Source organism: Ranitomeya imitator, chromosome 6 (assembly GCF_032444005.1).
Source record: "Ranitomeya imitator isolate aRanImi1 chromosome 6, aRanImi1.pri, whole genome shotgun sequence".
NCBI lineage: Eukaryota > Metazoa > Chordata > Amphibia > Anura > Dendrobatidae > Ranitomeya > Ranitomeya imitator.
In genome coordinates, this window is record NC_091287.1 from 470,464,639 (window position 1) to 470,479,501 (window position 14,863).

A 14,863-nucleotide genomic window follows, 5' to 3' on the forward strand; every position below is an offset into this window, starting at 1 on the left:
AGAGAGTGAAACATGGATGTGTGAATCCGGTGTGGTAGATCGGCTCACTTGGCTGCACACGGAGGTAGACATAGGTTCACTGTCTCTTTAAATCTTCCGCTAGTTTATTCTACATGTGGCATAAACCAACACAAAGAAAAATAAACACTGCCCTCTGGGCAAAACAGGAAAACAAAACAAAATGGTGTACAGTCTCTGCAGCTGCGGGGATCTGCCCGCTCAGGATATAACAGCCAGGTTCAGTACAGTTTAACACAAAACCACTACTCTGGAGCTGCGTGCTCCAGACCCACTGAACACTGAATGTCCCTGGAGGCTGAAAATTTAAACCCCAGACCACCCTAAGGTGGAAATAAGGTGGACAATCTCCCACCCGCTCTATGGATGTCCACAAAAACCCAGCCCTTAAGATGGCAGATTAACCCCTCTCAACACATGGTGTGCTGGAGGAAACTTCTGGTTTTCAAATCATTGAAGCTAACTTTGCTAGTTACTTTGTCACACTGGCCGTATATAATTCACCAGTTTTACCTACTGGTGGCACTCCTGCGTAACAAGAAATATAAGTGGTCAGAGCCAGCACTAAACTGGAAGCCCCGGCGCAGAGATTACTACTCATTATAACACTCGCGTTTCCAATATGAAAACATCTCTGTACCGAATTCCAGCAAATGTTTTTGAAAACTTTTTTCTTACCTCTTCAAGTTGTTTTTTAGCTTCCAGAACTCTGGATTGCAAGTGGCCATTTCCTTTGGTAAGACGTGCGCTGTCCTCCATCATTTTGTCCCGCAGGTATTTATCTTCATCTGCTGTAAGTCGCCTTTCTGTCAACTGAGTCCGTAACTTTTCTGCCTCTTTGCTGTAAAATGTATAATTTTAGGCAATGACAACAATCCTTGGCACGGGGCGACGGGAGCCTAGGAAGAGAATCCTGCCCCAAACTTTATTAGTTCTTTATCTATAATGTAAGTGTATGATATTACAAGGGTTTTCTGAGTCGTGACCGACCGCTGCAACTCCCGGCCTACTAAGAGAACGAAGACACGGTACCTGGTGGCAGCACCACCACCCTTTCCTAAAGAGGGATCCTATAGAGTGACATAGTGCCACTCTCCAATGAAAAGCATGTACACTAGTATTTTGTGCTAAAAACACAATATTTTGTAAAACAATGTACAGCATTTTACAACTTTTTCAGAACTGGTCAAAACTGTTAAGGGTATGAGTGGTTGAGCAGGTAAGTAAAGGTGATGGGACTTCCTTCACAGTCTATGGGAGTGATGGGGACAGCCCCAAGGAATCTGCTAATGGCCACAGCGCACTGTTAGGTGTAAACAGAAGTATTACCGTGATAATGGGAAAGTCATTGTCAGTCGTTTATCGGCCCTGGGGAAAACGGCTCCATGTAAATAGGCCATTACTAAACTGGGGGATCTCATTCACCTTGCTGCTATTTATGCCTCCATACTGCACTACAGGGGTATAGACTATATAATTTATGTTAGAATGGCTTCTTTATAATAATAGCCATATGGGCAGGGCGCAAGGCTCTGCTTTCCCAACTAATCCTTGAAGGGGTTTTCCATTTATAATTTTTAAATTCTTTATTGGTTTGCTCGTGTTGGGAATAATTATCTCAGCAGTTCTCACCTTCTCCTGCTCCACTGATGCTTTTCTGCTGCTGCTCCCTCTCTTTTGACAGGCTGCAGTGGTGACGTGAAGACTACCACGCATGCGACTGCTGCAGACAATCATGAGGCCCATCAGCTCTGCCTCTGTAGAGGGCACAAGCTGGTGAGCCCAGTGATTGACCGCAGCGGTCATGTGCACTATAGTCGCGACAATAATCTGCCAACAAAGACCTTTATGGTGATCTACCTACACTGAGAGCAGCTGACAAGACATACAGTCATGGCCAAAAGTATTGACACCCCTGCAATTCTGTCAGATAATACTCAGTTTCTTCCTGAAAATGATTGCAATCACAAATTCTTTGGTATTATTATCTTCATTTAATTTAACTTAAATGAAAAAACACAAAAGAGAATGAAGCAAAAAGCAAAACATTGATCATTTCACACAAAACTCCAAAAATGGGCGAGACAAAAGTATTGGCACCCTCAGCCTAATACTTGGTTGCACAACCTTTAGCCAAAATAACTGCGACCAACTGCTTCCGGTAACCATCAATGAGTTTCTTACAATGCTCTGCTGGAATTTTAGACCATTCTTCTTTGGCAAACTGCTCCAGGTCCCTGATATTTGAAGGGTGCCTTCTCCAAACTGCCATTTTTAGATCTCTCCACAGGTGTTCTATGGGATTCAGGTCTGGACTCATTGCTGGCGACCTTAGAAGTCTCCAGTGCTTTCTCTCAAACCATTTTCTAGTGCTTTTTGAAGTGTGTTTTGGGTCATTGTCCTGCTGGAAGACCCATGACCTCTGAGGGAGACCCAGCTTTTTCACACTGGGCCCTACATTATCCTGCAAAATTTGTTGGTAGTCTTCAGACTTCATAATGCCATGCACACGGTCAAGCAGTCCAGTGCCAGAGGCAGCAAAACAACCCCAAAACATCAGGGAACCTCCGCCATGTTTGACTGTAGGGACCGTGTTCTTTTCTTTGAATGCCTCTCCTGTAAACTCTATGTTGATGCCTTTGCCCAAAAAGCTCTACTTTTGTCTCATCTGACCAGAGAACATTCTTCCAAAACGTTTTAGGCTTTTTCAGGTAAGTTTTGGCAAACTCCAGCCTGGCCTTTTTATGTCTCGGGGTAAGAAGTGGGGTCTTCCTGGGTCTCCTACCATACAGTCCCTTTTCATTCAGATGCCGACGGATAGTACGGGTTGACACTTTTGTACCCTCGGACTGCAGGGCAGCTTGAACTTGTTTGGATGTTAGTCGAGGTTCTTTATCCAACATCCGCACAATCTTGAGTTAAAATCTCTTGTCAATTTTTCTTTTCTGTCCACATCTAGGGAGGTTAGCCACAGTGCCATGGGCTTTAAACTTCTTGATGACACTGCGCACGGTAGACACAGGAACATTCAGGTCTTTGGAGATGACTTGTAGCCTTGAGATTGCTCATGCTTCCTCACAATTTGGTTTCTCAAGTCCTCAGACAGTTCTTTGGTCTTCTTTCTTTTCTCCATGCTCAATGTGGTACACACAAGGACACAGGACAGAGGTTGAGTCAACTTTAATCCATGTCAACTGGCTGCAAGTGTGATTTAGTTATTGCCAACATCTGTTAGGTGCCACAGGTAAGTTACAGGTGCTGTTAATTACACAAATTAGAGAAGCATCACATGATTTTTCGAACAGTGCCAATACTTTTGTCCACCCCCTTTTTTATGTTTGGTGTGGAATTATATCCAATTTGGCTTTAGGACAATTCTTTTTGTGTTTTTTCATTTCAGACAAATTAAATGAAGATAATAATACCAAATAATTTGTGTTTGCAATGATTTTCAGGAAGAAACTGAGTATTATCTGACAGAATTGCAGGGGTGTCAATACTTTTGGCCACGACTGTACATAGATTTATATAGGCATCGGAAGAGTAGCTGTATGCAGGTAGCTCCCCCTAGTGGTGGCTGCACGTATACAGAATTATAGAAACCCAGAAAAACAGAGCTTCCAAGTACAGATATTAGACAGAATTTTCACTCATTGCAATAGCTGAGCCCGCCACTACTTTGCCGGCATCAGCTGTTACAATGATGTGCACCGTATGCACTTTGATATACAGACATGCTCTGCAACACTGGACTCCTCTGGAAACAGGTGTATTGATAGCTGTGAGATTTGGGCCGTCAGCATACATACCGAAGCTCAGACACAATCCGCTCCTGAACAGACTGGGCAGTGGATAAATACTGCTCCTCCAGGTGATGCACCGCAGACCGTAACGACAGGCATTCTGATCTCTTCTCAGACAGTTGTGCTTCCACAGATTCCTGCTGCTTTACCTGTTCCTGAAGCTGACAAATAATAATGGAAACGCTGAATGCCGCACTACAGTACCTGGAATGGCTCTAGCACACACCAGGATGTTGCTTCTTTTTGTTGCACTTGAATAAAAGCCTAAATCCCAAAATTCAATGAAAATAACCTCAATATAGTCTTTGGATTATCTATAGGCTGAGGCTACTTATAGTTACCCAAGAGCAGTGGAGTGTATATAGTGGACACAGGGACTGCGGGGGGCCTTGGTGCTTTATGATAAGAGCAACACGCCGCCCGAAGCACGTACAGCAGAAAACATGCTGCCCAAACCACGTACAGCAGACACGTGCTACCGAACCACGTACAGCAGACACATGCTGCCCGAACCACGTACAGCAGACACATGCTGCCCGAACCACGTACAGCAGACACATGCTGCCCGAACCACGTACAGCAGACACATGCTGCCTGAACCACGTACAGCAGACACATGCTGCCGAACCACGTACAGCAGACACATGCTGCCGAACCACGTACAGCAGACACATGCTGCCCGAACCACGTACAGCAGACACATGCTGCCCGAACCACGTACAGCAGACACATGCTGCCCGAACCACGTACAGCAGACACATGCTGCCCGAACCACGTACAGCAGACACATGCTGCCCAAACCACGTACAGCAGACACATGCTGCCGAACCACATACAGCAGACACATGCTGCCGAACCACGTACAGCAGACACATGCTGCCTGAACCACGTACAGCAGACACATGCTGCCGAACCACATACAGCAGACACATGCTGCCGAACCACGTACAGCAGACACATGCTGCCCGAACCACGTACAGCAGACACATGCTGCCCGAACCACGTACAGCAGACACATGCTGCCCGAACCACGTACAGCAGACACATGCTGCCCGAACCACGTACAACAGACACATGCTGCCGAACCACGTACAGCAGACACATGCTGCCCGAACCACGTACAGCAGACACATGCTGCCCGAACCACGTACAGCAGACACATGCTGCCGAACCACGTACAGCAGACACATGCTGCCCGAACCACGTACAGCAGACACATGCTGCCCGAACCACGTACAGCAGAAACATGCTGTCCGGACCACGTACAGCAGACACATGCTGCCGAACCACGTACAGCAGACACATGCTGCCCGAACCACGTACAGCAGACACATGCTGCCCGAACCACGTACAGCAGACACATGCTGCCCGAACCACGTACAGCAGACACATGCTGCCCGAACCACGTACAGCAGACACATGCTGCCCGAACCACGTACAGCAGACACATGCTGCCCGAACCACGTACAGCAGACACATGCTGCCCGAACCACGTACAGCAGACACATGCTGCCCGAACCACGTACAGCAGACACATGCTGCCCGAACCACGTACAGCAGACACATGCTGCCGAACCACGTACAGCAGACACATGCTGCCCGAACCACGTACAGCAGACACATGCTGCCCGAACCACGTACAGCAGAAACATGCTGCCCGAACCACGTACAGCAGACACATGCTGCCCGAACCACGTACAGCAGACACATGCTGCCCGAACCACGTACAGCAGACACATGCTGCCAGAACCACGTACAGCAGACACATGCTGCCGGAACCACGTACAGCAGACACATGCTGCCCGAACCACGCACAGCAGACACATGCTGCCCGAACCATGTACAGCAGACACATGCTGCCCGAACCACGTACAGCAGACATATGCTGCCAGAACCACGTACAGCAGTGTAGTGATGTCTGAAGAAGGAACCGTATCATTTAACTGTAGTAGAGAATAATTTTATCAGATTTGTTCCAGTTTTGGGGTGTTAAAAATTTGGTATAGTGCTCACAATGCTTGCACCCTTTTACCCCTCTTCCCACTTTTTGAAAGTGAACGCGGTTTAGTGGGAGAAGCAAGGCCAACAACGAACCACTACATAGTAAATGGCCTATTGCAGAGAGATTTCATTTTTTTGGCTTGAAGTGCATCAATCATTTAATTTTGGCACATTTCACCCCAATAATCACATCTCAAAATTGAAATGTATTGGCAAATTCAGGCCCTGATTCATCATTGTATTTGCGCCTGTCTTTTCTCAGGTTTTGAGTATTTTGTGCCTTTTTTAATTTGCACCCATACATTATTCTATTTCCACCTTTTTTCTAGTTAAAAAGTCACAAAATTTGGTGAAACTTCACTCTGTTTTCCCCCCTGGTGTATTTTTGAGAAGGTCAGGAGCTTTGCTCAATCTTTAGTGACTTTTGGCACCAATGTGAGACTCTTTGCAAAAAAAAAAAAAGACAGGAAAAAGGCAAATTTTTTAATTACTTTGCGCCAAATTCAAGAATCACATTTGTTACTTTAATTAATTTGGTGCCTAAAACAGCAAGTTCTGTCAATAGATTAAAAAGAAATGGGAGTGGTGAATCGAAGCCTCAGTGTCCGTGTACCAGAATGGGATTTTTGATGAATGTGATAGCTGCAAAAATGTCAACAACAAAGGCCTAATTTTCCTTTTCATCTGCTAGGCCTCCTATAATTCTGTAGAAGCAGAGATGAGCAGCTGGTAGAAGCCTCCGGCACTACTTATCTGCAAAATTAAAGAACATTTTCAGGGATGGGTGAGGGTCCACCATCTCTAGAGGTTAGAGAACTAGAGAATCTCAAATTGATGATGACGTATCTGAACTACTGAAGCACCTACAGTCCATAGTAATAACATAACAATCATCATCATCATCTAGAGGTCAGTGCACATGGCTCTTAAATATTGATAAAAATCTGAGTATGATTTTTGTGTCCTCCCTCCCGGGATCTAGCTCTGCGTAAGTGCTAAGAATTGTCCTGCCCTGACCCAGAATAGGTCATTGTGCCATTGTAAGGAGGCAGACATTATTACTTGTGTTTGCAGGAGGCGGAGGTCTCGGTCCTTCTCCTTCACATTGTGAATGGTGCTGTGCAGTTGATGAAGAATGCTCTTCTGTTCCTCCTCTTTATGTGTGAGATCTTGTACAGAAACATCTGCCAGCTTCTTTAGCTGTGTCACATCCTCCACCAGGACACTCTTCTCCCTCATATTGCCATCTCAAAGAGAAAAAACAAAGTGGAGATTTATTTACCTGACACTTGTAGACCTTGAATATTGAGCCATCTGCCCATGTGTTGTAGCCCATTAGTCTAAGAACATACACTTTTACCTTTTATACATTCACAACTTGTATGTTTCCACAAAAAAAAAGTCTGAAGGTATTACTGAACCCAGAGGAAACCTTTAAAACAAGAAACTATCCATCCCAATCTTTAGGAGACCATCCCTTGACCGGTCTTGCGTGACCAGTTATCACCTCATCTCATCATTTCTATCCACTGGCTAACACGGTACCAAGATATATTTCTTTCCTGCACCTCATCTCATTACTTCTACTTGTTTCAAAGCCCCTTCTTCAACATGTCCACCCTGAGCTGCCTGCTCACCTTTCATCCAACTCAGGATGATCTCTTACCAAACCACTCTACTGAAATCACAGTACCCAAATGTTAAGAAAGGCAATTCAGTACTACAATGGACATAGCGGTCAGAGCACATACAGTGATCTGACAATAACCCAAAATCATAGAACGAGCTCTGAGACGTGGGAACTCTGCAGACCGCAATCCCTAATCCTCTCCAAACAACACTAGAGGCAGCCGTGGATTGCGCCTAACTCTGCCTATGCAACTCGGCACAGCCTGAGAAACTAACTAGCCTGAAGATAGAAAATAAGCCTACCTTGCCTCAGAGAAATACCCCAAAGGAAAAGGCAGCCCCCCACATATAATGACTGTGAGTTAAGATGAAAAGACAAACGTAGAGATGAAATAGATTCAGCAAAGTGAGGCCCGACTTTCTTAACAGATCGAGGAAAGAAAAGGCAACTTTGCGGTCTACACAAAACCCTAACGAAAACCACGCAAAGGGGGCAAAAAGACCCTCCGTACCGAACTAACGGCACGGAGGTACACCCTTTGCGTCCCAGAGCTTCCAGCAACAAATTAGACCAGCTGGACAGAAAAAATAGCAAACAAATAGCAAAGAAGAACTTAGCTATGCAGAGCAGCAGGCCACAGGAATGATCCAGGGAAAAGCAAGTCCAACACTGGAACATTGACAGGAAGCCAGGATCAAAGCATTAGGTGGAGTTAAGTAGAGAAGCACCTAACGACCTCACCAGATCACCTGAGGGAGGAAACTCAGAAGCCGCAGTACCACTTCCCTCCACCAACAGAAGCTCACAGAGAGAATCAGCCAAAGTACCACTTGTGACCACAGGAGGGAGCTCTGCCACAGAATTCACAACAGTAACCCCCCTTGAGGAGGGGTCACCGAACCCTCACCAGAGCCCCCAGGCCGACCAGGATGAGCCACATGAAAGGCACGAACAAGATCGGGAGCATGGACATCAGAGGCAAAAACCCAGGAATTATCTTCCTGAGCATAACCCTTCCATTTAACCAGATACTGGAGTTTCCGTCTAGAAACACGAGAATCCAAAATCTTCTCCACAATATACTCCAATTCCCCCTCCACCAAAACCGGGGCAGGAGGATCAACAGATGGAACCATAGGTGCCACGTATCTCCGCAACAATGACCTATGGAATACGTTATGTATGGAAAAAGAATCTGGAAGGGTCAGACGAAAAGACACAGGATTAAGAACCTCAGAAATCCTATACGGACCAATGAAACGAGGTTTAAACTTAGGAGAGGAAACCTTCATAGGAATATGACGAGAAGATAACCAAACCAGATCCCCAACACGAAGTCGGGGACCCACACGGCGTCTGCGATTAGCGAAACGTTGAGCCTTCTCCTGGGACAAGGTCAAATTGTCCACTACATGAGTCCAAATCTGCTGCAACCTGTCCACCACAGTATCCACACCAGGACAGTCCGAAGACTCAACCTGTCCTGAAGAGAAACGAGGATGGAACCCAGAATTGCAGAAAAATGGCGAAACCAAGGTAGCCGAGCTGGCCCGATTATTAAGGGCGAACTCAGCCAAAGGCAAAAAGGACACCCAGTCATCCTGATCGGCAGAAACAAAGCATCTCAGATGTGTTTCCAAGGTCTGATTGGTTCGTTCGGTCTGGCCATTAGTCTGAGGATGGAAAGCCGAGGAAAAAGACAAGTCAATGCCCATCCTACCACAAAAGGCTCGCCAAAACCTTGAAACAAACTGGGAACCTCTGTCAGAAACGATATTCTCTGGAATGCCATGTAAACGAACCACATGCTGGAAGAACAATGGCACCAAATCAGAGGAGGAAGGCAATTTAGACAAGGGTACCAGATGGACCATCTTAGAAAAGCGATCACAGACCACCCAAATGACTGACATCTTTTGAGAAATGGGAAGATCAGAAATAAAATCCATAGAGATATGTGTCCAAGGCCTCTTCGGGACCGGCAAGGGCAAAAGCAACCCACTGGCACGAGAACAGCAGGGCTTAGCCCGAGCACAAATCCCACAGGACTGCACAAAAACACGCACATCCCGCGACAGAGGCGGCCACCAAAAGGATCTAGCCACCAACTCTCTGGTACCAAAGATTCCAGGATGACCAGCCAACACCGAACAATGAACCTCAGAGATAACTTTATTGGCCCACCTATCAGGGACAAACAGTCTCTCCGCTGGACAACGATCAGGTTTATTAGCCTGAAATTTTTGCAGCACCCGCCGCAAATCAGGGGAGATGGCAGACACAATTACTCTTTCCTTGAGGATACCCGCCGGCTCAGACAAACCCGGAGAGTCGGGCACAAAACTCCTAGACAGAGCATCCGCCTTCACATTTTTAGAGCCCAGAAGGTACGAAATCACAAAGTCAAAACGGGCAAAAAACAGCGACCAACGAGCCTGTCTAGGATTCAACCGCTTAGCAGACTCAAGATAAGTCAAGTTCTTATGATCAGTCAATACCACCACGCGATGCTTAGCTCCTTCAAGCCAATGACGCCACTCCTCGAATGCCCACTTCATGGCCAGCAACTCTCGGTTGCCCACATCATAATTTCGCTCAGCAGGCGAAAACTTCCTGGAAAAAAAAGCGCATGGTTTCATCACTGAGCAATCAGAACCTCTCTGCGACAAAACAGCCCCTGCTCCAATCTCAGAAGCATCAACCTCGACCTGGAACGGAAGAGAAACATCTGGTTGACACAACACAGGGGCAGAAGAAAAACGACGCTTCAAGTCTTGAAAAGCTTCCACAGCAGCAGAAGACCAATTAACCAAATCAGCACCCTTCTTGGTCAAATCGGTCAATGGTTTGGCAATACTAGAAAAATTGCAGATGAAGCGACGATAAAAATTAGCAAAGCCCAGGAACTTTTGCAGACTTTTCAGAGATGTCGGCTGAGTCCAATCATGGATGGCTTGGACCTTAACAGGATCCATCTCGATAGTAGAAGGGGAAAAGATGAACCCCAAAAATGAAACCTTCTGCACACCAAAGAGACACTTTGATCCCTTCACAAACAAAGAATTAGCACGCAGGACCTGAAAAACTGTTCTGATCTGCTTCACATGAGACTCCCAATCATCCGAGAAGATCAAAATGTCATCCAAGTACACAATCAGGAATTTATCCAGGTACTCTCGGAAGATGTCATGCATAAAGGACTGAAACACTGATGGAGCATTGGCAAGTCCGAATGGCATCACTAGATACTCAAAATGACCTTGGGCGTATTAAATGCAGTTTTCCATTCATCTCCTCGCCTGATTCGCACCAGATTATACGCACCACGAAGATCTATCTTGGTGAACCAACTAGCCCCCTTAATCCGAGCAAACAAATCAGATAACAATGGCAGGGGGTACTGAAATTTAACCGTGATCTTATTTAGAAGGCGGCAATCTATACAAGGTCTCAGCGAACCATCCATCTTGGCTACAAAAAAGAACCCTGCTCCTAATGGTGACGATGACGGGCGAATATGCCCCTTCTCTAGGGATTCCTTCACATAACTGCGCATAGCGGCGTGCTCAGGCACGGATAAATTAAACAGTCGACCTTTTGGGAATTTACTACCAGGAATCAAATTGATAGCACAATCACAATCCCTATGCGGAGGTAGGGCATCGGACTTGGGCTCATCAAATACATCCCGGTAATCAGACAAGAACTCTGGAACCTCAGAAGGGGTGGATGACGAAATTGACAGAAATGGAACATCACCATGTACCCCCTGACAACCCCAGCTGGACACCGACATGGATTTCCAATCTAATACTGGATTATGGGCTTGTAGCCATGGCAACCCCAACACGACCACATCATGCAGATTATGCAACACCAGAAAGCGAATAACCTCCTGATGTGCAGGAGCCATGCACATGGTCAGCTGGGTCCAGTATTGAGGCTTATTCTTGGCCAAAGGCGTGGCATCAATTCCTCTCAATGGAATAGGACACTGCAAGGGCTCTAAGAGAAACCCACAACGCTTAGCATACTCCAAGTCCATCAAATTCAGGGCAGCACCTGAATCCACAAATGCCATGACAGAATACGATGACAAAGAGCAGATCAAGGTAACGGACAGAAGAAATTTTGACTGTACCGTACCAATGGTGGCAGACCTAGCAAACCGCTTAGTGCGCTTAGGACAATCAGAGATAGCATGAGTGGAATCACCACAGTAGAAACACAGCCCATTCAGACGTCTGTGTTCTTGCCGTTTAACTCTGGTCAAAGTCCTATCGCACTGCATAGGCTCAGGTTTAAGCTCAGGTAATACCGCCAAATGGTGCACAGATTTACGCTCACGCAAGCGTCGACCGATCTGAATGGCCAAAGACATAGACTCATTCAAACCAGCAGGCATAGGAAATCCCACCATGACATCTTTAAGGGCTTCAGAGAGACCCTTTCTGAACATAGCTGCCAGCGCAGATTCATTCCATTGAGTGAGCACGGACCACTTTCTAAATTTCTGACAATATACCTCTATCTCATCCTGACCTTGACAAAGAGCCAGCAAATTTTTCTCTGCCTGATCCACTGAATTAGGTTCATCGTACAGCAATCCGAGCGCTAGGAAAAACTCATCGAAATTACTCAATGCAGGATCTCCTGGCGCAAGAGAAAATGCCCAGTCCTGAGGGTCGCCGCGCAAAAAAGAAATAACAATCAAAACCTGTTGAACTGGATCACCAGAGGAGAGAGGTTTCAAGGCCAGAAATAATTTACAATTACAATTATTTTCGCTACACCTGTGTACTGAACCACCCAAATGTCTAGGGGAAAAAAAAGGCAAAACACAGTGCAAAGAAAAAAAAATGGTCTCAGAACTTCTTTTTTCCCTCTATTGAGAATCATTAGTACTTTTGGCTTCCTGTACTGTTATGAAAGGCAATTCAGTACTACAATGGACATAGTGGTCAGAGCACATACAGTGATCTGACAATAACCCAAAATCATAGAACGAGCTCTGAGACGTGGGAACTCTGCAGACCGCAATCCCTAATCCTCTCCAAACAACACTAGAGGCAGCCGTGGATTGCGCCTAACTCTGCCTATGCAACTCGGCACAGCCTGAGAAACTAACTAGCCTGAAGATAGAAAATAAGCCTACCTTGCCTCAGAGAAATACCCCAAAGGAAAAGGCAGCCCCCCACATATAATGACTGTGAGTTAAGATGAAAAGACAAACGTAGAGATGAAATAGATTCAGCAAAGTGAGGCCCGACTTTCTTAACAGATCGAGGATAGAAAAGGCAACTTTGCGGTCTACACAAAATCCTAACGAAAACCACGCAAAGGGGGCAAAAAGACCCTCCGTACCGAACTATCGGCACGGAGGTACACCCTTTGCGTCCCAGAGCTTCCAGCAACAAATTAGACAAGCTGGACAGAAAAAAATAGCAAACAAATAGCAAAGAAGAACTTAGCTATGCAGAGCAGCAGGCCACAGGAATGATCCAGGGAAAAGCAAGTCCAACACTGGAACATTGACAGGAAGCCAGGATCAAAGCATTAGGTGGAGTTAAGTAGAGAAGCACCTAACGACCTCACCAGATCACCTGAGGGAGGAAACTCAGAAGCCGCAGTACCACTTCCCTCCACCAACAGAAGCTCACAGAGAGAATCAGCCGAAGTACCACTTGTGACCACAGGAGGGAGCTCTGACACAGAATTCACAACACCCAAAGTCACCAATGATCTAGGAAGCGTCAAAGACATTTCTCTGTTCCCCTTCTAGACCTGACCTCGACACAGTCAAATGCTCTCTTTTGTTCAGACACACATACAATGGGGAAAAAAGTATTTAGTCATCCACCAATTGTGCACATTCTCCCACTTAAAAAGATGAGAGAGGCTTGTAATTGACATCATAGGTAGACCACAACTATGAGAGTCAAAATGAGAAAACAAATCCAGAAAATCACCTTGTCTGATTCGGCAAGATTTATTTTTTTCAAATTATGGTGGAAAATAAGTATTTGGTCACCTAAAAACATGCAAGATATCTGGCTCTCACTGACCTGTAACTTCTTCTTTAAGAGACTCCTCTGTCCTCCACTCATTACCTGTAGTAATGCCACCTGTTTGAACTTATCAGTATAAAAGACACCTGTCCACCCCCTCAAACAGTCACACTCCAAACTCCACTATGGTGAAGACCAACGAGCTGTCTAAGGACATCCCTAGACATCACAACTGTGGCCTTCTCTTGGATCTCCTCATACGTCACCAACCAAAGATAAAGGGCTTGATTCATTAAGACTGACATTTTTCACTCCAGTTTTAAAGGGCTTGTCCACTACTCGGACAACCCCTATGTTTCTCCCTTTGTAAAATAGTAAAATAATTACACTTATACTCACCTCCAGGGCTGGTTCTGTTTCAGCACTGGCACTGCAGGGATTGTGTCACATTGTTATGTCATCACTGTGGCCAATCAGCCCTGGCTTCACTCTCCTCACCCAGCATATCACATACATCCGGAGGAAGTGAAAGAGCAGCAGCTCTGGGTGTATGAGCTTTCTCCAGAGCATGGTGGCTCAGTGGTTAGCACTATTGTTTTTCAGCACTGGGCTCCTGGATTCAAATCTCACCAAGGACAACATCAGCAAGGAGCTTATATGTTCTCCCCGTGTTTCCTCCCACTCCAAAAACATACTGGCAGGAAATTTAGATTTTGAGCCCCAATGGGGAGAGCAATACTGTGGAACTAATGGTGCTATATAAGTGAGTAAATTGGAAGAAATAAATTAGGAACTTGCCTGGCGACCTTCAACATGCCTCATCCTACCCCAGCTCTGCCCATTTTCGCGAAGCTTGCCAAGATTGATGAAAAAACATCAAAAGTCACAAAATCTTGCAACATTTGAAGGTGCTTTATTCCAGAATAAACGCTTTGAGGAATCGGCCTTTAGTGTCTCCCAAGTTATTACTCTGTGATGCACAATGTAAGGCTGCCGTCACACTAGCAGTATTTGGTCAGTATTTTACCTCAGTATTTGTAAGTCAAAACCAGGAGTGGAACAAATAGAGGAAAAGTATAATAGAAACATATGCACCACTTCTGTATTTATCACCCACTCCTGGTTTTGGCTTACAAATACTGAGGTAAAATACTGACCAAATACTGCCAGTGTGACGGCAGCCTAAGCCTGGACCAGACCTATCACATATTTCTGCTGTCATTTACGGTATACGATTTTTTTTTAACTAAAACTTTGAAAATATAATAAGCATAAAATTAATGAAAAAATGTTTTAAAAGACACAGGTTTACCGAATAATATTCAGAAACTGTTGTCTCTTTAAAGGTTCAGGCGCACACTTCAGGTCCTCTACTCTTCCTCTTGGAGGAGACATACTTTGCA

At 45.6% G+C, this 14,863-nt stretch overlaps 1 protein-coding gene across 1 annotated transcript in view; it reads right to left on the reverse strand.

The window, feature by feature from the left end:
- Positions 1–14,863, reverse strand: part of LOC138642914 (uncharacterized) — an 81,903-nt gene that overhangs the window by 32,856 nt on the left and 34,184 nt on the right. Inside the window, exons 3-5 of the mRNA XM_069731522.1 lie at positions 6,885–7,069; positions 3,828–3,982; positions 697–859 (exon numbers count right to left, since the gene is read on the reverse strand). Of these exons, the coding sequence (XP_069587623.1) occupies positions 697–859; positions 3,828–3,982; positions 6,885–7,069 (503 nt within the window). The remainder of the gene's footprint in view (positions 1–696; positions 860–3,827; positions 3,983–6,884; positions 7,070–14,863) is intronic.